Source organism: Chanodichthys erythropterus, chromosome 13 (genome assembly GCF_024489055.1).
Source record: "Chanodichthys erythropterus isolate Z2021 chromosome 13, ASM2448905v1, whole genome shotgun sequence".
Taxonomy (NCBI): Eukaryota; Metazoa; Chordata; class Actinopteri; order Cypriniformes; family Xenocyprididae; genus Chanodichthys; species Chanodichthys erythropterus.
In genome coordinates this window covers 12,547,313-12,568,197 of record NC_090233.1, presented here as the reverse complement: position 1 = coordinate 12,568,197, position 20,885 = coordinate 12,547,313, and the positions used below count along the sequence as shown (strand labels likewise).

General features: G+C 34.7%; 2 protein-coding genes across 2 annotated transcripts in view; one reads left to right on the top strand and one right to left on the bottom strand.

Moving 5' to 3' along the window:
- Window positions 1-11,641, top strand: part of smtnb (smoothelin b) — an 81,514-nt gene extending 69,873 nt beyond the window's left edge. The window contains 2 exon segments of the mRNA XM_067406060.1: window positions 1,359-1,510; window positions 10,183-11,641. Coding sequence (XP_067262161.1) covers window positions 1,359-1,510; window positions 10,183-10,345 — 315 coding nt within the window. The 3' untranslated portion in view covers window positions 10,346-11,641.
- Window positions 11,642-13,041: 1,400 nt separating this feature from the next.
- selenom (selenoprotein M) lies at window positions 13,042-18,393 on the bottom strand. Its single transcript, XM_067407387.1, has 5 exons — window positions 18,239-18,393; window positions 17,061-17,096; window positions 16,900-16,934; window positions 15,385-15,463; window positions 13,042-13,705 (listed from the first exon to the last, which is right to left on the bottom strand). The coding sequence occupies exons 1-5, from the start codon at window positions 18,335-18,337 to the stop codon at window positions 13,490-13,492; spliced, it is 465 nt and encodes a 154-aa protein (XP_067263488.1). The 5' UTR covers window positions 18,338-18,393; the 3' UTR covers window positions 13,042-13,489.
- Window positions 18,394-20,885: the final 2,492 nt, after the last annotated feature.

Here is a 20,885-nt window from a genome sequence, read left to right as displayed (position 1 = left end):
TTTCTTCCATCGAACACAGTTATTTAGCGTGTGCTTACAATTAAAAAGTGAATGAGGTCTGGGGCTGTCAAGCTGAAAACATGACAAAGCACCACAAAACTGCCCTAAAAACAGTTCTAGACTTGGAATATAGTGCATTAAAGCCTTCTGAAGTAAAACAACAGCTTTGTGTGAGGAACAGACTCATTATTCACTCATTTCTGATTTCTCATTCATGTGCTATACTTGTATACTAACACTACAGTTCAAAAGTTTGGGGTCTGCAAGATTTTTTTTAAGAATTTAGTACATTTATTCAACAAGGAAGGACACTTAATTTATCAAAGTTGGCAGTAAAGATATTTATAAAGTTTCAATTCAATGTGGAACTTTCTATTCAACAAAGAATCCTGAAAAAAATCATTTTTGCATCACAACCGTTTTTAACATTGATAGTAATAAATGTTTCTTCAGCAGCTAATCAGCATATTAGAATGATTTCTGAAGGATCATGTGACACTGAAGACTGGAGTAATGATGCTGAAAATTCACAGGAATAAATTATATTTTAAAATAATTCAAAATGAAAAACAGTTATCTTAGATTGTAATAATATTGCACAAGATTACTGTTTTTTAGGGCTGTGATGAGACAGCTCACTAGATTTTTACACAATATTTTTTAGAAATACTCAATGATGAAATACATGGCTAGAAGTATAGTCTGCAGGTGCGTCTGAAATGTTTGAAGTAATCACCTTATGAATGTCAATTCAGTTCTACTTTCTGAGAATTAATTATCACATGCAGTAAAAGACAACAATACTCAAGTACTGTAAAAACTTTTGCCACAAACTCAACTGACTGGCTTCTCTCCTGTATGATTTCATATGAGTCTCTTCAGACCTTACTGTACGTGATTTATGAGCTTCTACAACTTTTGACCTCCTAACTGAACTCCTTTCCACAAATTGATCATAGAAATAAAAAGAGTATAAATAAAAGTGAATAACAGTTTTTTCGTAGTCTTAAGTGCAAAAAATAAGTGCAACCATAATCAATGTACTCTCTTAATATTCAAAGTGCAAATAGAGATCAAATGTTTCTTCAAGCATGATACAGAGCTGAGAGATGCTTACAACTACACAGCCCAGCCTAAGATCGCTTTCATATTGGGAGATTTTTGCATGCTTTCAAAATGCGGGGTATTGAAATCGTGTTTGAATGTGAATTCACACATACTCTGTGAATAAATAAATGCAGCCTCAGTGAGACTTCTTTCAAAAACTTCTTTTCCAAACCTGTGAACGGTCGTGTACGTTCTTCCTGCAAACCTTTGTTCTCTGTCTCAGTTTTTTCTCTCTCCTACATGTCATGAAGAATGTGGACATCCAGAACTTCTCCTCTAGCTGGAGTGACGGGATGGCGTTCTGTGCTCTGGTGCATAACTTCTTTCCAGAGGCCTTCGACTACTCCAGCCTCAGTCCCAGCAACCGCAGGCAGAACTTCGAGGTGGCCTTCAGCACAGCAGAGTGAGTCCATTCGCTCATATCACATGATCAAACACATACAAGAATTGAGAGCTATAAAATGCCAGGCAGGAATACAATTCAATTTGGGATTTGAATGTTTGCACTATGGGGCGAATTCACTAAACAGTTGCAGCTTTTGACATTATTCACAGACCACCGGGAGTCTGACGTTAGCAGGTGTATGTTCATGCTAAATGTGTTGATTCAGATGCATTCTTCCATGAACTGATGCATTGAATGACAATTTACATATAGAAAACACTCACTCCCTTCAATGCAAACAAGGCATTTCAGAAACACTGGCCTTATGCAATTAATGTGTTGCTGTTACCACAGATGGTAAGCTGGTGTGAACAGATTCCCTTGTTCAAGGAGTGCCTTTGTACATTGTTTTAATGACATTAAAACCGGGCCAATATCCAGACGTGTCACATGCACATCTTAAGCTGAAGTGTCTGGATGTCACAGTGGTTGAGCGATGCTGTACAGTCACAGTAAAGTCTGCCAGATTGAGGTGGTCCGCTGCGCCCTCTTCAACCTACCACTCAGAACCGGCTGGAGAATAGAGCGCAACAGTTGGGTTCCGGAAGAAAAACCCAATTCATTTTCTCCATAGGGAAATTGATTTTTAATGATAACTTATAAAACTTTAAATACAGCCTTACTGTGAGCTACAAGGTTGTTAATCGATGGTATTTGCTTCTGTTGAAGTCATCAGCCCTCGTTATTTCAGCTATATTCAGTGTTTAACAGCAGAATTTGTGGTGAAAAACTACATTACCCATAATGCTGTACTGAAAATTCCACCAATTATAGTCACAGCAAACAAATCACACCAATATTTTGCAATAAACTTAAAATATATTGTTTTTATTGCTATAATCAACAGTTTTAAATGCATAGTTTTATATTTCTCCATTTTTTATTTGATTATGCTGTTCGCAATGCTTAATGGGATTGTAGTTCTTTCCCTCAATAAAGCCTTTAAGTACACAGTTTTGTACTTTTGTCCGATTTTCAAATACTTTTTTGCTTCAAATCAAAGTTTATAATGCTGTGATTCTCGTAGCTGGTTGGATTGGCTTATAACGCTTTAACAAAGACTTTTAAAAATCCTTATGGGAGAAATAAATGGAAAAAATGCTTCTGGAACCAACGCCGCTAAAAAAGTGGGTGGGAACTGTTGCACTCTATTGTATGGAATCATTTTGTAGGCGTGTTTGTGGCAACACCTGATTTGCATAATTTCTTAGGTGAATCAGATTTAGAAACTATGCCGATAGTGTGTGCAATTGATTTTTAGTGAATTGCCCCATGTTTCTATTATTTTCAAACTTCAGATAACACACTTAGGCAAACTCTGGTAAGATTTTTTTAATGCTTTTGAAAGTTTGAAGTCTTTTCTGCTCACCAAGGCTGCATTTATTTGATCAAAAGTACAGTAAAAGCAGTAATATTGTGAAATATTATTGCACTTTAAAATATCTGATTTCTATTGTAATATATTAAATAAAATGTAAAATGTAATTTATTTCTGTGATACAAAGCTGAATTGTCAGTAACATTAGTGTCACATGATCCTTCAGAAATCATTCTAATATGATGATTTGCTGATTGGAAACAGCATTTATTTTGAATTACTGTAGAAATCTTATGCAACATTATAAACATCTTTATTGTCACTTTTGATCAATTTAATGCATCCTTTCTGAATAAAAGTATTAAAAAAATCTTATTGGCCTCAACCTTTTGAATGGTATGTAACATCAGTTATTGCTCATAATCCATCTTGGATATTGATGTCTTTTTGTATTGTTTTGTTTCTGAGCCTGTTTTAATACAACCAAACCTATTAACAAGTTCATCCGACCTGCATCTCCAGTCCTCTTGGATTAATCATCTTTTAATAGCTGTCATTTCCTTTAGTCAGGTCCACTTAAATAACTAAACCCTAATTACTAGCTTTTTAAGTGATTTACATTTCTCCTCCGCTCCTTTTCCATTTCCCAGTAACATAACATTCATGCTTTTAAGCTCCTTTTTAAATGAGAAACATCCAGCTGAACGCTCAAATAACGGAAGAGCAGAGAATAGCCTGAGAATAGGCCTTAACCTGCTTCCCCTTTCATTACCTTTGACCTGGCTGGTCTGTGTCCAGATAATTCCAGTTGACACACTTTCTCTTGTGTCATCTTCCTTCACCTGACTGTGAACACTGGTTTATCTCACTACCCTGACTGTCGTCATCATTAAAGGCACCATCTGTAATTGCTTCATTTTGAGAGTCATTAGTGGCGTTTGGCCTGAAGGTGGATTCAGTCTTGTTAGATGCTAGTTCATGACTGCAGCGTTTAGCTGTTGCCGCCAAATCCCATGTGTCTTGGTTGTCCTTGGTAAAAATACGGTTTCATTTGTTAACGTTTGATAACTGTATTAGTTGACAAACTGAACTGAACCAAAGAGAAAATGCAATATAGTATAAATTTAAGTCCCTGTTTTGAAACAAAGTAAACAATCTACAGGTCTGAAAACAGATTAAATGTGCAGTAAGCGATTTCTGAGAAACACTGCTGAAAATTGAAATCAACACCCAAACAAACAATTTTGTGAATATTTGCTATATATCTGTTCTGTGTGCTGAAAAAATGTGTTTGTACATAGTCCTGGATATGGAAATAGGAGAAAAAAACAAAGTGGATTGAACTGATAGTTTCCCAAAAGCATCATTAGCCAGCAATGGTTCCATTGGAACACTGTTTGCAACGACGGAACTTAGTTTCAACCAACCTTTTGGGAAACGAACAACAGTCTTGTAGCCAATCAGTAGTAGGGGGCGTGTCCACTCATGATGGGGAAGAAGAGAGAGCAAACAAGAGGGAGATTTGAAGAAAAACTGTAGAAAGAGAGATAAGAAGTGGCATGACATGATGTATGGTAACTCATGCTCTAAAGGTGTACTCTGCATTTAACCCGTCCAAGTTAGTACACACACATCAGGAGTAGTGAACGCACACATACTGCAAACAGTGGACACATACACCCGGAGCAGTGGGTGTCTTGTTCAAGGGCACCTAATCATTTCCTGTTGGTACTAAGAATCGAACCCGCAACCTTCGGATTACCAGTCTGACTCTTACATTAGGCTACAACTGAAACATTATCAAAGAGGAATATAATTGTAAAAAGAAGGGGTATGTTCAGGCAAAAGCTTTAGGACCCGTGTTAAAGGGGACCTATTTTGCCCCTTTATACACAATGTAAATTAAGTCTCTGATGTCCCCAGAGTGTGTATGTGAAGTTTCAGCTCATAATACCCCACAGATCATTTATTATAGCATGTTGCCACTTTTGGGGGGTGAGCAAAAACACGCTGTTTTTGTGTGTGTCCCTTTAAATGCAAATGAGCTGCTGCTCCCGGCCCCCTTTCAAGAAGAGGGCGGAGCTCCTAGAGCTCATAGAGACAGAGCGCATTTATGTTAATCTGAAAGCCACGCCCACCGGGGGGGAAAACAATCCAACCGTCTCCATTGAGTTTGTATTGCGTGAGGCTGCCTCCCTTGTCTTTTCTGACTTATTACAAAAAAACAGAACAATGTCTAAAAGCTGCTGTGTGACAAGGTGTACAGCTAACAAGCTAAAAAAACCCAGAAATAAGTTTTTATAAGCTGTCGACACCCAAAAACGAATGTTTAAGGACATAAAAGTGGATACAGGCAGCACAAGTTTGTGACAAGGTATTCTTGTCGCTACAGTTACCCCGGCCTGGAGAAAATGGCGGACTGTGTACAACTCGCTCAGGGTGGAAACTATGCTAATCCGGCAGAGTCTGTCAGCAGTCGTGGGTGGGGCAGAAAATAAAAATGGCTTGTTCTATGAGACTGTTGAGGTTTTATGGGAATTTAAAAAAAGAGTTATTTTGGGGGCGGAGCAACGAAGTGTGTTTGTATGGGTGTCAAATTCATATATCAATTAAATTGCTAACTGTACCTTTAAGTCTCTGAGGTGGTAGTGTTTTTTTTACAAGCAGTAACAGATGTGTGCCTTTAAAGAGTGCAGTCTCCACTGCTCCAGCATGAGCCTGTCACTGAGCTTCTACAGACACTCAACAGGCTGTTTTACAGTCAGACAAACCGCGTTTGTCTGGAGCTGAAGGGTTACATGTTTAGTAGTCACTCTTTGCATTGCTGTTAATGTCCCCATAATGTTCTTGTTCACAGGCACATTTGCATAATAAGATCACCAAATGGACACATTGTTGCTCTATTTGATGTTGTTTGTCTTTGCACATATATTTGTTGTGATTGTTAAGCATGAAAACACTGTCATCACAGAGTTTAATGTGGGCTTTTTGATTTTGTCTTGTGTGTCTCATTTCTCTCCCCTCACTGGCCCTCATATTTCCCACTCGACCTGTTGTTTCTACGTCCTTTCTCTATCCTCTTTTCTTCCTCTGTCCCTCCCCGTGGCCTCGTCGCCGTGAGAGTAGGAAGCTGGCAGACTGTCCGCAGCTTTTGGATGTGGAGGATATGGTGCGGATGCGGGAGCCGGACTGGAAGTGCGTGTACACGTACCTCCAGGAGTTCTACAGGGGATTGGTGCAGAAGGGCTTGGTCAAAACCAAAAACTCCTCCTAGGGTCAAAACTCAGAGCAAACGGTGAGACTCAGATCAAACGCAACTCGGCCAATCTTGGCACTGGCAAGAGGGCTGGATTTGAACCAAACATGATGGAAGAAACAAACCTTCAAACACATTCTTTTATCTTTAGTGAAAGTAGACTGTGTATGTAAGTGAAAGAATTCAAAATAATCAAATATAAATTATATATTTAACTTTTTGTTTAAAGAAAAAAAGATATGAGAGCAAGGTTATTATATTTAACTGAAACTAAAACCATTAAAACAATTTTTGTAACTGGGGGGGAAACAAATCAAATACTTATTTATTTTCAGTTAGCTGTCAAGGTGATATTTCTCATTTAGTTTAATTTGATGTACTAAAATAAACAAAAACTGCTATAAAAACTGTAGAAAAAACAGTGAAATGAAAAATGTAAAAATAAAATGAAGAGTTTGGATGCAAAACCTGCTAAATGACTCCTACATCAAAAATTAGATAATGACATTGAGCGAATGCTTTCCACACATAGTATACTTTCATCAAATACTTTTGCTTCAAATCCGCTAAATCCCAGCGGATTCCCATTGAGAAATACCAGTTCATTGGTAGAAACGGTTAAACGCCACCTCTCTTTGTCAGCAAAAGCCTGTAAGTCCACAGAAGAACCAATTTAAAAGACTCAAATCGAATCATATGATTTTAAGATGAATGACAGTGTGCGTATTACTTAGGGGTTGCATTGACTTTAATGCTCTGCCATGATGCTTTAAGCATGACGCCGACTAGTTGCTGGTCATGGCCTATAGAGGGTGCAATAGCATAAGAAATCTTTGAAGTCCACATTTACGCTTTGTATCCAACATACAGAGCGCTCCACAAGATATGTTTGATTGAACCATCTGGATGCTCGATATTGATTGGATGAATGCACGTTTTAAACAACTTATTGTACAGGTGCGTTAGTCGCCATTGTAAACTTTGCTGCTACGTTACGTGCAAACACAGACAGCGTGCATACAGTGTCAACACTTTATGATTCATCAATAAAATGGCTTAGACACTGAAAAGTTCTAGCATATATTTATTAGTAACTAAAACACACAGCTTCACTATCAGTAGAGACAGTGTTTTTAAACGTTGAACTGATCTGAACTTTTACGAAATTTTTAGAACGGTCATAAACATCCGTCTAGCACATATTTACATAGAAAAACAATGGGAAAAGTAGCTCATTGGAATCAGCTGTGTGAACGGCTCCTTATTTGTTCATTAATGACGTCATCATCGACTAGTCGACTTGATTTTAATCACACAAATATCGATTTGAAATCTGAAGTTCAGCCCCTTGTATGAGCCGCTTTCAATTACCGAGCTGCAAGTTATCATGTTTTGCAAACATTACAGTGACAATGACAGGATTTCGCGAGTAGCAAGTAAACACAACAGTGTTCATTTTGCTGCTGTAAAACTGACAGAAACGGATGTTTTATTATGTCTTGTTGTCCAAAGAGGTGGAGGTTTTTTGCGAAAAAAGCACATATGGACAAAGACAGTCAAATTTGTTAAGTGACATTTTTGAAAATAAGGCATTTCAATAACTGACTAATAACCTTTTCATTGCCATTAAAATGAAATGACTGAACCTAAACATAAGAGCCTGGTAAAAAAAAAAAAAATGCTTATTTTAAAAGAAAATGTCAGACGGACTTAGAGATTTTTGCATCTGAACTCTTCACATATGAATAAAAACTAATATCAGTGCATATATTTAATTAATTATGTATCACATGAAGCCATATCGCAATATTGATTTCATTTTGTTATATTGTGCAGCCTAAGGTGCACTCGTTAATTTATTCACTCATTTAAATCATATACACTCACATGACTGGAAGACACATCAACAGCTTAATAAATCACATGGAGCAGAATGCATTATGAGTCAAAACATATTAAGATTAAAACTGTCACACGAGATGCACTGGATTCAATTGTACCACACCTAGACATTCGGCTTAAAAGGTAAGTCCTTTCGGTCTCACACGCGCACCATGACAAGGTCTTTATATCAGCGTGTTGTTTGTCAGTTTCTGACGATTAGCATAACAAAATATTGTGCGTCTGCCAGCTCGCCCGGTTTGTCGGAGGGAAAGCATATGAAACGACAAACTGCACTGAAGACGCTGATGCCCAAACATGGTACTGCTCTTGGACATGTGAAATGAGCAGACGTACTCAAATACGCTGGTTTAGCTTGCGCTTTAAAGAGCACATCGGACACAAAACAGAACTCTTGTTCTTGGCACGTGTTAAATGTTTGTTATCGCAAGATTTCTCTTTTGTCTTTATAAGAACCTTGAATTAAAAAAGGAGCAAAGAGGAAATTATTCAGAATTCAATACAACTTAAATCTGCTGCAACATGCTGTCGGTTACCACAGACCATCATTTCTAATTTTATTAACACAAGCAAAAATGTCTGTTTACAGTAATGCACTTACAGTGGAGCAGTGCATTTTAGAGGGTTTAAAAACAAAAAACTGTGCCAAGGACCCTCACATATAATATGAAAATATTTATTTTATATTTAGGCAAGGTTCGTAAAACATAAAAATAGACCCATTCATACTATGCGAGGAAAAATAAGCATGACATTATTGAGAAAGCTTTATTTTCTTTCACAAAACTATATGCATATTTGGTATCTATTTTTAAATGTTAAAATATATTTTGTATTTCTTCCCCCTTTTAAAATTTCTACACACACCATTAAATGTATGCAAGGTTCCTACTATATAAAATAGCTCTATATTTTTATGTAGACCCATTTATAATTTATAATATCATCATGCTAGTCTCATATTAACACACATAATGTTTTGTTTTCAAAACTCTGTTATTCCAGCGCAGTGCCTCGTTGCATTGTAGGCGCATTTCTGTAAACGGGTCAATGATGTGACGGGTCTTTTTTTTTTCTTTTTTTTTTGTCCGAAGGCCTTAATAATAATAATAATAATAATAAAAGTTATGTAAAAAATATGTAAGGTAGTACAATTAGATCTGTTTTATTGAATCCTAAAGGTTTTAATTATATTTTGCTATATATAAAGGTATTTTAAAGATTCTGAAGTGTCAAAAGGTCATTCGGTTTAACCGTCCAAAGGACAATGCAGCCATTTCATGATTTTATAACATCATATATCAACATAGTGCAAAATGGTTTTAAAATTATGTGTAGAAGTCGTTGCTTTGTTATGAGAGAATAAATTTCATTGATGTCATTCGGAGTAACCAATATAAAGGGAACATTTTGGATCAAGTCATGCGGTCAATATCATTTGACAGGATGTGACATCATTCAGACACCTGCAAAGGACCACATGATCATGAAACAAAGTAACTAACTCTCTTAACTATTTGAAACATTCATGTTTTCACCTGCTCATACACATGTCCCGAAACATCAGGTCATTCGGTACAACCGCTGTAAAACATGGAAAATGTTGTAATACTTTAAAAACTTGTACTAAATATAAAATGTTTGATTGTCCTTTTACTAGCTAGCTAGATATCAGCCTGTTAGCATTGTTTAAAAATATCGTCCTTCGGAGTAACCAAAAGTGTCATTCGGTAAAACTGAAAAAAGCTTTTTTGGTGACAAATTTTGTCCATCTTGTAAAAAAAAAATGACAAAATAAGTGTTAATTGGTTATAAAAGCCACATAATCTCATTGTTAACACTTAATAAAACTTTAAAATTAATTTATATCTCCATTATGTTTTATTGCACTTTTAAAAACCTTATTCGTCAATGACCCAAACACAATTTTAATTTCACAAAGAAAATCAAAATGATTTTCTGTGGTAATTCGGAGCATGCTTAGCTTTATTACAGCTTAACTGTACTGCTTTACTGGAAGAAAAATTAATTTCTCTATGGCAGTGCTGCCCCCTGCTGGTTAGGCTGATAAATTGACTAGTGTAGACGGCATATACAGGACATTAGAAATCATTTCGTTTGTATAATTTGTCTGTGCTTGTCTCTTTACATTAGGGCCTATGCTGACTGCATGCCCCTGCTGGAGGTTGAGGACATGATGATAATGGGTAAGAAACCAGACTCCAAGTGTGTCTTCACGTACGTGCAGTCGCTGGTTAACCATCTACGCAAGCATGAGATGATGATGGCCCGGGCTCAGCGGAGCACTGACTTCTGATGCTCAACACTGACGCTTTCAAATGTTTTATCAAAAGCATTCTTGTCCTGTTACATTTCATCGGTTAAAACCGTGTTTACTTTCCAGACAGATCCAAACAGTTCCTCCCGTAAAAGGTATTTTTTATGAATTAATTATTATTATTATTATTTTTTTTTTAACAGTAGTTTTAAACAAACTGTAGTTTGATCCAAAAAAGGTAAATGTACCAAAATGTTTTATTGATGGTAAAAAAAGAAAAAGAAAATTGCAAGTTAGATTTAATACACTTCCTAGCCATGTGTTGATGCCTACTACTTGATCTTCATGTGTTAAAAACGAAGCATTATTTTATGTTGATTGCCCATATCTATGGTTTTAAATGCTTTAAACCTTTTCCACGGTACTGTTGCTGTTAATAGAGCTCAGTCCTGCATGCTTTTCACAAGTTTACTTGAAGTTTTAGTTCTGTTTTTTAAAAAAAAGTTATATTTTCATCTGTATACGATATTGTTTATTTAAAAACGTTGCAAGAAAAATTACTCACTGCTTGTTATGTCTTCAGCCATTTAGTGCGAGATGCAGCTCATCAACTGTTTTGAAACATGTTTTTCACTCAGCTAATTGATATTTTTAATTGAACGTTTGGTTTTACACTGAACACAGACCATTTGTGTTAGTTTCTCCAGAGGTGTCAGACATTAGCCTTGTTCCTCGTAGTCAGAAGGAAGTGATATAAAACACACAAACATAGCTGCATGCATGTATAAATGCACTTATGCTCATTTATGGATGAGTATATTTTGGATTTGTTCATATTCCTGAACTTTATTTGGAAGCAATGACGTTTGTCCCTAAAACATAAAGCTGTCTCGCAGGGTCTGTTTTTGTACATCTTTATAACACGGCTTTCAGCCAATAAAGAAGTGTAATTTAAACGGTGTATATATGAGTAACCCTAGATGAGTCATGAGTCAATTTGAGAATAATAATAATAATGTATTAGTAGTAAATTCATCTGAAAAGGTCAATAATGTTTATATATTTGGTTCTAAAGATGGATTTAGTTTTAATTGTTTTAATGACTGCACATAATTTAATGACAAAAACATGGACTTTTGAAGACGAGAAAGAGAACTACTGCAGAAACCACGACTTCGCTTGGTACTTGAAGGTGGCACGAGAAGGTCAAATTAGCATTAATTCACAAGCAAAGGTGAACGTAATTGTTTGTACACACTCATTCAAAAACTACTGTTCACTCAGTATTTCCCTACACTATGGTTTCTTATAGTAATCATTAAAACCATAAATTATACCAAAAATGTGTCATTTATTGCACTTGCTGAAATAAGAAATCTAAAAGATTGCAACGTGACTTTATATTGAGCTTTACGTGTGTGTGTGTGTGTGTGTGTGTGTATATATATATATATATAATTAGTGTTGGCAATTATAACATTTTCTGTAATTAATCACATCTAACAAAGTTTTTAATATATTTAACATTTAATCTCAAATAATGTAGAAACAACAAAGATGGTATATTTTAAATATATTTATAAAATTATTTAACATATTCATTTTAATAATTAAAAACAATTTTATTACACACAAAATAATTCTAATTATTTAAAATATATTCATTTTAATAAGAACAGAAATGTGTATATAAAACAGGTTTGTTTTGATTATTAATATAATTATTGAACATTGGTCTTATGTCAAATTGCTCTTAAACATGAACCATTTTATTTTTTTCTGACTTTTAGGGCTAAAATTTTTATATGTGTGTAATATATATAATATATATATATAATAATTTTATATGTGTGTAATATATACACATATATAAAATGTATTTATATAAGTGCTGTCAATCAATAAAAGAAATTATTAAATCACATTTTTTCTGTGATTTAATTGCATCTAACAAAGTTTTTAATATATTTTATTATATATATTTTATTTATATATTGTAACACTTTTGACATTGACTCTCCAAAATAATGTAGAAACAACAAAGATGGTATATTCTCTCTCTCTCTCTCTCTCTATATATATATATATATATATATAATATATATATGTGTGTGTGTGTGTGTGAGAAATAAAATTATTATTTAAAATCTATTCATTTTAATAATTAAAGATATGGAATTTTTAAGACCAGTCATAAGGGTCAATTTTTTGAAATTTAAAAAGTGTATACATCATCTGAAAGCTGAATAAATAAGTTAGGATAGGACAATATTTGTCCAAGATTCAACTATTTGTAAATCTGGAATCTGAGGGTGCAAAAAATCTAAATATTGAGAAAATCACCTTTAAAGTTGTCCAGATGAAGTCCTTAGCAATGCATATCCACTCACAAAAATACTTTTTTGATATATTTACAGTAGGAAATTTACAAAATATCTTAATGGAACATGATTTTTTTACTTAATATCCTAATGATTTTTGGCATAAAAGATAAAATTGGTAATTTTGACCCATACAATGTATTGTTGGCTACTGCTACAGTGTACCTGGGCAACTTATGACTGGTTTTGTGGTCTAGGGTCACATATATATATTTTTTTAAAAACAGGTTTGTCTTTTGTCAAATTTCTCTTAAACATGAACTATTTTATTTTCTTCTTATTTTAAGGGCTTCACATAATTTCTATTGTATAATAATAATAAAAAAACACTCATTCACTGTGATATTTCAAACCTTTATTTTCTCAGTGGTACCTTTCTGCTCCCAGTCTGTCTGCAGGCCTGATTTCTGCCCATGTGAACACAGATCATCAGTCCCCAGCCAGTCTCAGGCTTTTACAGCTGTGGACATCATTAACGTCCCCTTTGGGCAGAAATAAGGTTGTGTACAGTACAGTGAGAGCAGACAACCGTATCATTTCACTGCTACAAACATAAACTATTCACACACAAGCTTGCACTTACTCTGAACTTCTAAATATTTTCCAATCAGTGTCTGAACTGAATAATGCCACTCAAACCAAGTTGCTGAATGTGTGGCGAACTATTTTTAAGCAATAATGTGGAACAAGGAGAGCAACTCTGGAGAGAGCTCGTCTGGCTCAGTTTTAGTTCTCACGGTAATTTCAAATCAACCAGCTCTCACAATGCTGATATCCCACACCATCGCTCTTATATAAGGGGTTACAGATCTGTGTGCTGGGAATCCACATCTGATTGGTCTGTATCAGTCTTATGGGGTGGGCTGGTGGACTGGTGTTCCTCAAAGGGACTGTCTTTCGCCGGAGAGAAGCGGAACTCCTCTGGCACTTGGTCTTCGGGATTCTCTTTTTTATAAAATCCCAGCTTGGCCAAGAGGTTGTTTATCTCAGTGCGAGTCATTTCAGATAATGGGATTCTCTGGAAGAGAAATACGGCATCATTTATCAGTGTCAGGTATGATAAGTGCATGAAGACAGGTAGCCTACGTCACATCATTGCTTAACAACAAATGTTAAAAAACATCACATTTATAAAGGAGAAATCAAAGCTATACTGTGTAACTTTTGTCCCCTCTAGTGGTTAAAAATAAAACTGCATGCGTCTCAGTTTTGGCGTTTTGAATGATTCATGATCATTTTTTCTCGTTCGTTGTGACACGCACGGGCGAATGACGTACTGTCTGCAATTTCCCGCGAAATCCGACCGGACTGCTCTAAAATACAAATATGTTTATCAAAGTATATTTGGGTCAGTTTGGATGACGCATTTCTTGCTCGCTCTCATTATTTTAATAATAATAAACAAAGAACAAAAACCTTAATCCACCATTTGCAACACGGAAGTAAGCTATTTTCTGTGAATGTGCGAGACTTCCGATTCATAATAGCATCAAGAATAACAAAGTGCAGTAAATGCTAAATATATTTGAGCTTCAAAACAGTGCGTTTACAATTATGACAATACATTAAAATAATATGATAAAAATTTGAAATATTAAGCAGCATACAGGCTGTTTGTACAGCTAAAAATAATCGGATGCAGATGAGACCGGAAGCATCGACACATTCAATAACAAATGGGCCCGGCGGATTATAGGCATCTAGACAAGTCTTGTGCGGTCTTCGGGGTCTTTTTGACCCACAAATTATGTTTGCTCAAATAAAAAAAATAAAAAAAAGTTCTCTTTGTCCAAATGGCATGAGACTTTGTACGGTGGTTAACACTTTTAAGATCTACAAATTAAAAAAAATAATAAAAATTGGAGTGATATCTTGTTTTTATGTTAGTGTAAAAAAATAATTACTGATTTTTTTCAGTACAAAAAATGCTAAACTTTGACAAAAAGTAATTTTTATTGTTATAATTGTGATTTCATAACATTTAGATATGAATCCAACTGAAAAAAACTTGTGAAAAGACATCTTTCAGTCATTCAAATAGCACATAGCAAATAGTGGAGCTCTGCAGCCATCTACTGGTAAAAATGTTTTTTACTTTTATAACTGCATTTTCCAAAAGATGGGCAAAAATCGTACACTAAACATGTCAAATTATCCGTTATCCCCATGAATGAAAGTTGGAAATCTGGGCCTTTTATAAAGTTAATTTTACATAAAAAGCTGCTTTTGCATAAAAACTTATTTAAAAAAATACTTTTTAATTTATTTATATAAATTTAAAAGATATCACAAATCCTCCAAAAACTGCACAGATGTTGAGTAAAAACATTAATAAACAGAATAAAATTACATTGGTTTTTAAAAAATATATTATATTGTTACAAAATTGCATTTTGTTGCCGGGGTCTCCAGAGACCCCGAAGACCACGAGTGCAGCCCCTTAAACGAAGACTGCACAAGTGTTAATGGTGCTTTCTAACACTAGAAAAAGAAAAAAAATAGGTTACTACTGCTCACTAAATAGTTAAAAACCTGTAACTATGCAGCAGACATATCATGTAAGTGACAATTCCCAGAACAGGCTTCACTCAAACTCTCCACTGAAGTAGAAATGGTAGTTTGAGAATGCTAATCCTGGTTTTAAAAGACGCTGACATTATCATTTCAATTTGATACACATTGACATATTTTACTTACATCTAGTTCTTTATAGTAGTGGTCGAGAAGGACGAGTTCAGGGTCGGCCCCAGGAATATGCTTCATTACCAGGTTGTGGCTGAACGGATGAACATTAAGGATGTACTAAACACTTAAAGCTGTCTACTCACTGACAGATACCAGAAATAAGTGCTGAGAATTACACACGTCTCCGTCACAGCATTAGATTCTGTAAAAACATGTATTGCGTTCCAGGTGAACAAAGAAATGATTGAAAGGTGATGGGTGTGGACACGCCACTGCGTATCAGATGACAACGACCTGAACAACTGCAAGTTAATCTGTTTTAAATCTGTAACTCTGTAAAAGATCGAATCACAGAACAGACTTCTGTCCCTCCACAGAATGCATGGTCACCTGATCTGCCGTGGCCTGAAGATGCACGGGCTTGAGAACTGAAGTAAAGCTGCGGTAAAGACACTCAGAATATACTGTAGGTCTGGAGGGAACGGAAAAGTGAGAAGGGAGTGGAAACAGTGCTAGACAAAACATTGTAAAAAGATCACTACATTTTAGGACAAAAGATGTTGTTTTTTAACTTACACATATTCTAGGTTAAACATAAGTTACATTGAGAAGAATTAATATTATGAATGTATAAATAAAACATGAATAGATGGATATAATTAAATTAAAAATGAATAAATATGTTTATTCATTAAGGATGCACTTTTATTCTTTGTGATACAGAACATTTCTTGTCACTATGGAAGATTAGAAATAACAGTTCAAAATATGAAAGAATGAATGATCAATTTGTTGCTTTGAAAGAAATAAATAGAGATATTTAAATTATTTCATGTTTTAATATGTAGTTAAATGTGTCATAATACAGAACATAAATCATTTTAAAAGCAACTTTTACATTGCAATAAAAAGCATACACTAATTGCTTTATCCAATTGACAATTTGGTTGGAAATATGTGGAAGCAACCAATCAGTGTTCCTGAATTAGAAGAAGCGTTCCTGTTATGCAGATATTAAAAATAACACATTTTATTGTTATATATTACAACATTTTTAAATATGGTCAAATTATAATGTGTTTTAGGGGCTGTTTAACCGACACTGTTTTCATCAACAACAAAAATTCATTTACACATCAACTGCATTTTGGTGGCCTGAAAACGCAACTTTTAAAAACGAGTTTCAAAGTGCAAGTTTTTGAAAACGATAGCGTTATTGTCTTGTGTAAACTACAAAAATATGAATTAGTGAAAACGGTGACGTCATGCGCATGCGTATTACGAGTTCAGTCTATAGGCACATAGTTTTTCTTTACAAAGTGACATCGCCATCTACTGGCCTGACAGCAGAATACAGCGTTTTTAGTCGTTTTCGCAGATCCGCGTGAATGCGGATCGTTTTGACAACGTTGACGTCTGTAGACTGAAAACGCAAAGGAAAAACTTTTATGTTTTGAGTACATCACTGTCATGTAAATGAACCCTTAGCAATCTTGTGCTCCATAACTGATTGACTAAAAAGGATACTAAAGAGGAATGTCCTGGGTCACAAAGGCCTTGACCTGTGAATTGAGAGGAGAAAGAAGAAAATAATTCAGCATAACCAGGTGAGTTGATGTAAAGTTTTTAGCAATACTTTAACATTATCATTATTTTGTCTACAGAACATATTATTTATGTCAACTTACCTCCCTCAGCCTATTCAGCTGTCATCCACCACATGTCTGCAGGTGAAAGTTGAGAAATAATAAATAATAAATTCACTTCTGGAAACTAAATGTTGTGTAAAATTAATATGATCGGCCACTAGAGTTCCAAGAGTACTGACATTTAGTACATCGGCACTGGGACTTTTCACTGTCTGCGTTCATGATTTTAGCGGGTTTTAGCAAATTTCACTCACGTACATGCAAATTTGATACTTTGGCTTAAAAAAAAATAAAAAAGTTGAGTAAATTACATTTTAGACAATATTATCAAGAAAGTCAAAACTGAATTAAGCATTGTGCATCTCTGAATAACACACAGTCGTGGTGTTTCATTCCTGAATGATTCAGAGATTTTGAACAAATGAGTGAATAATTCAATGACTCAAATAGATGATCCCTTGTTGCCACCTACTGGTCTAAGGTATAATCTGCAAAGTCACTGAAAAATCCCTACCACTAATACAGACTTGAAAATCTGTCTGGAACACAAAATGAAGTCACAGTGTTGGAGTGTATATCAGCATTCAGCCAATCAAATTCAAAGACGAGGAAGTTGGTATAATGTTTACTTATAAAAATAAGCATTTATTCTATTTTTTTTATTTTATGTTTTTAAAGGTGATTCATTTGTTTTTCTTAAAACCTTTCCTCAGGTGATACCAACCTGGCTTTTATTTTGAAATGTAAATATTATACAGACTTATATTATGACATTGAATTTGAACTAATGAATGCGGCAGGCAGCAAAACGAGCAAAACACAGTAGATTTAATTTCGCTACACAAGTATCGTTCAATAAAACAGTCTGCATTGACCCAGAAACAAACACGTCAGCTTATAAACATGAATGACTAAAAACCTGAGATATTATGAACCATTATGAATCTCTTATTGCTCACCAGAAAAACATAACCTTTACACAGGCTATTATATTTCCTGAATGTGTCCCTTACTCTAGGGATTACACGTTCATGAAAAACATTGCGTAGAAACGTCGGAGCTTTTGAGAAATTAAACCGAATGTCTAGTTACACAAGCAGGCGAGTCATGTCCTCAGGTAAATTCTCATTTGATGTTCTCAAGCCGAATATCTCTGAACACACACACACATGCATCATCCGTCCAGAGACTGACACTGAATGAAAAGCTTTCCTCACCTCCACTCTGGCCTTCGCAAGACCATTGAGTTTTTTCGTGTCCACTTCATATGATAAGACGACGGATGGGAGTAGGGCAGTGAGGAGAAGCGTCCACATGATGATGAAGATGAAGATTAAGCTGCTGCTGTCTCTCTGCTCTCCACACTGACTCTGCCACGTCACGATTTCGCTCTTTCTCTTTTTTCCTGCTGTTTCTGAAGAGAACAGCTATCGCTATCTAGAGGCAGAGAGAGAAATTCCCCATAAGGGTGAAATGGGACAACGGATTTGGTAGTAAAGTGATCTAAATTCAGTGTTTGTTTTGGGTTTGTTGCTCCTATTTGTATGGGTTTTCTTAAAAATCATCATACAGAAAAGTTATTTACTCATTCAGGCATATACTTCACGTGTTTATGATGCACTAAATATACATTATATATAAATGTTATAAAATATTGTTTTGTTTATTTTACACGTGAACTCAAAATTTACATTTCTTATTTTTTCATTTTGCGGTATTAATTATAAAGGATTTATCCTTGTGCATCATTATTTATTTATTTTAATTAATGTGTTCTTCTCTCTTTAATTTTTAATCTTTATTCAAAATATCTTCCTCTCCCTCTTGGGTGGTAGGCGGGGAAACCTGTCACTCATGTGAGATGGACCAATAGCAAACCACTTCCATCCAATCAATTCCTAATGGACAAAATCAAGTCCCGCCCTACGTTTGTTCTTGTTTGACAAGCGTTTCACTCAATGGGGAAAAGACTTTGAAATTTCAGTGTTTTTTCTTTTCTTTTCTTTCTTTTTTTATTAAATCTTAAAAAAACACACAAAAAAAAAACAAAAACAAAGAGGCAATGAACATATTATCATTGCTAAACACATTAAAATAAAACCAAGCAGCATATTGTAAACAAAATAAAAATAATTATAAAATAAATAAATAAAAATAATACAAGAACATAAAAAGCATATAACAGATGAATCCATATATGTTGCCAGTAATTTAGAGAGTTTTAAGGCACTTTTTTTTTCTTTTTTTTTTTAAGGATTGAAATAAAATTTTAAAATCATTTTTAAATGTCTCATATCATGGAGAAACTTTAACAAATCTACATTTGTGTAGATAAAACTTGGCTACAATCAACATATTATTACACAAAAATAAAATATTAACAACATGATAGTCAAAGGCATTTATACATTTTACCATCGCAATTTCAGTTTCATGCCGACTTTAAGTCATATTAAGTTTGGTTTGCAAACCTTACAGGCTTAATCTTACTGAGGTTTCATTAGCAATTCTGTGAGTTTGTGATTTCAGATCTAGAATCTACCCCAAAATAAGCAAAAACTGAAATTCCCCCGATGCCTGATCTGAATCTATAGTTGATTATGCAAATAATCATAAAACTTCATCTAAAGCTATAAAGTCATATTATGTGAAACAAAAACATTTCCCAGGAACAAAGAGAAGCTTGTTTTGTCTGCTTTAGACAAACATCAGTGTAGTGTTTTAAATAGGCATGGTGTTTAAACTGCTATGTCATTAAAGGAGTATTCTGGGTTCAGGCTGTCTGAACGTCTCTCAAATACAAGCATGCTTTTAAAAGAGGCTTCGAACAGCCTTCCTTTTCCTTGCATCGGATAACCTCTTATCCTATTGACTGTATTTAGTACACATTCATCATGCTGTAGCTGCTGATGTCTTGTGTTCATTTAATTCATGCACTGTACAAAGAATGGCTAAACATTGTGATCATAAATGAAAGTTGTGACTGATTTTATTATCATAAATGATTCACAAAACAGTGTGGGTCAGGACTTGGTTTTATCCATCGGCCGTCGATTGGATTGGTGAAAGTGAGTGTTGCATGCTTTTCTATACATAGTCAAATGTTAAAATGAAGAATCTTATTTTGAAATGTAGAGAAACTTATGGTTTAAATACATAATATTCTGTAGTGAACAGCAGTGGCTCTGTTTGTGTAAAAGATGACTTAAGTCTACTGTGCACCGGAGTGTGAAATGCTGCCTGTAGAAGACACTGTCTCTAACCAGTGGCAGTTCCAGCTTACATAATCACTCTCACAAATGCACAAACATTTACCTTATTAAAACCACAGCGATATAGTGCAAAGAACACTACAGACATATGTTTTGCTAAAGCTACCAAATCCCTTGAGAGATGATCCAATGCTAAAACACAGATTAATCCAATGCAAATAAACCGAACTAACATGCAACACATGACTGTATTTTGGGTTGGCAGAATATGAAAAAAAAAAAAAATAAGATAAATTAGATGATAGGGTGAATTTACATTTCAAATTTTATTCATTCATGTCTTCTATATAGTGCACTGTGTGTCATTCACCCTATTTTAAATAATAAATTTGAAACATAATGAACGGTCAGTTTCAGAAAGAGCTTTAGCATCTGCAGGACACTTCAGATTATAGAAAGCATTTGATTGGGCAGAATATCTGATGAAAAACTGAAGTGCAGAATGATGTCAAGAACATTATTGGTGGTGGAGAGAGACTACATTTCAAAAGCATTGTCTAAATGCAAATTTTCTCATTATTTTGGATCACACAGGCTTATAGATAAGCTTAAGTCAAACAGTGTTGGGGAAAGTTACTTTTAAAAGTAATGC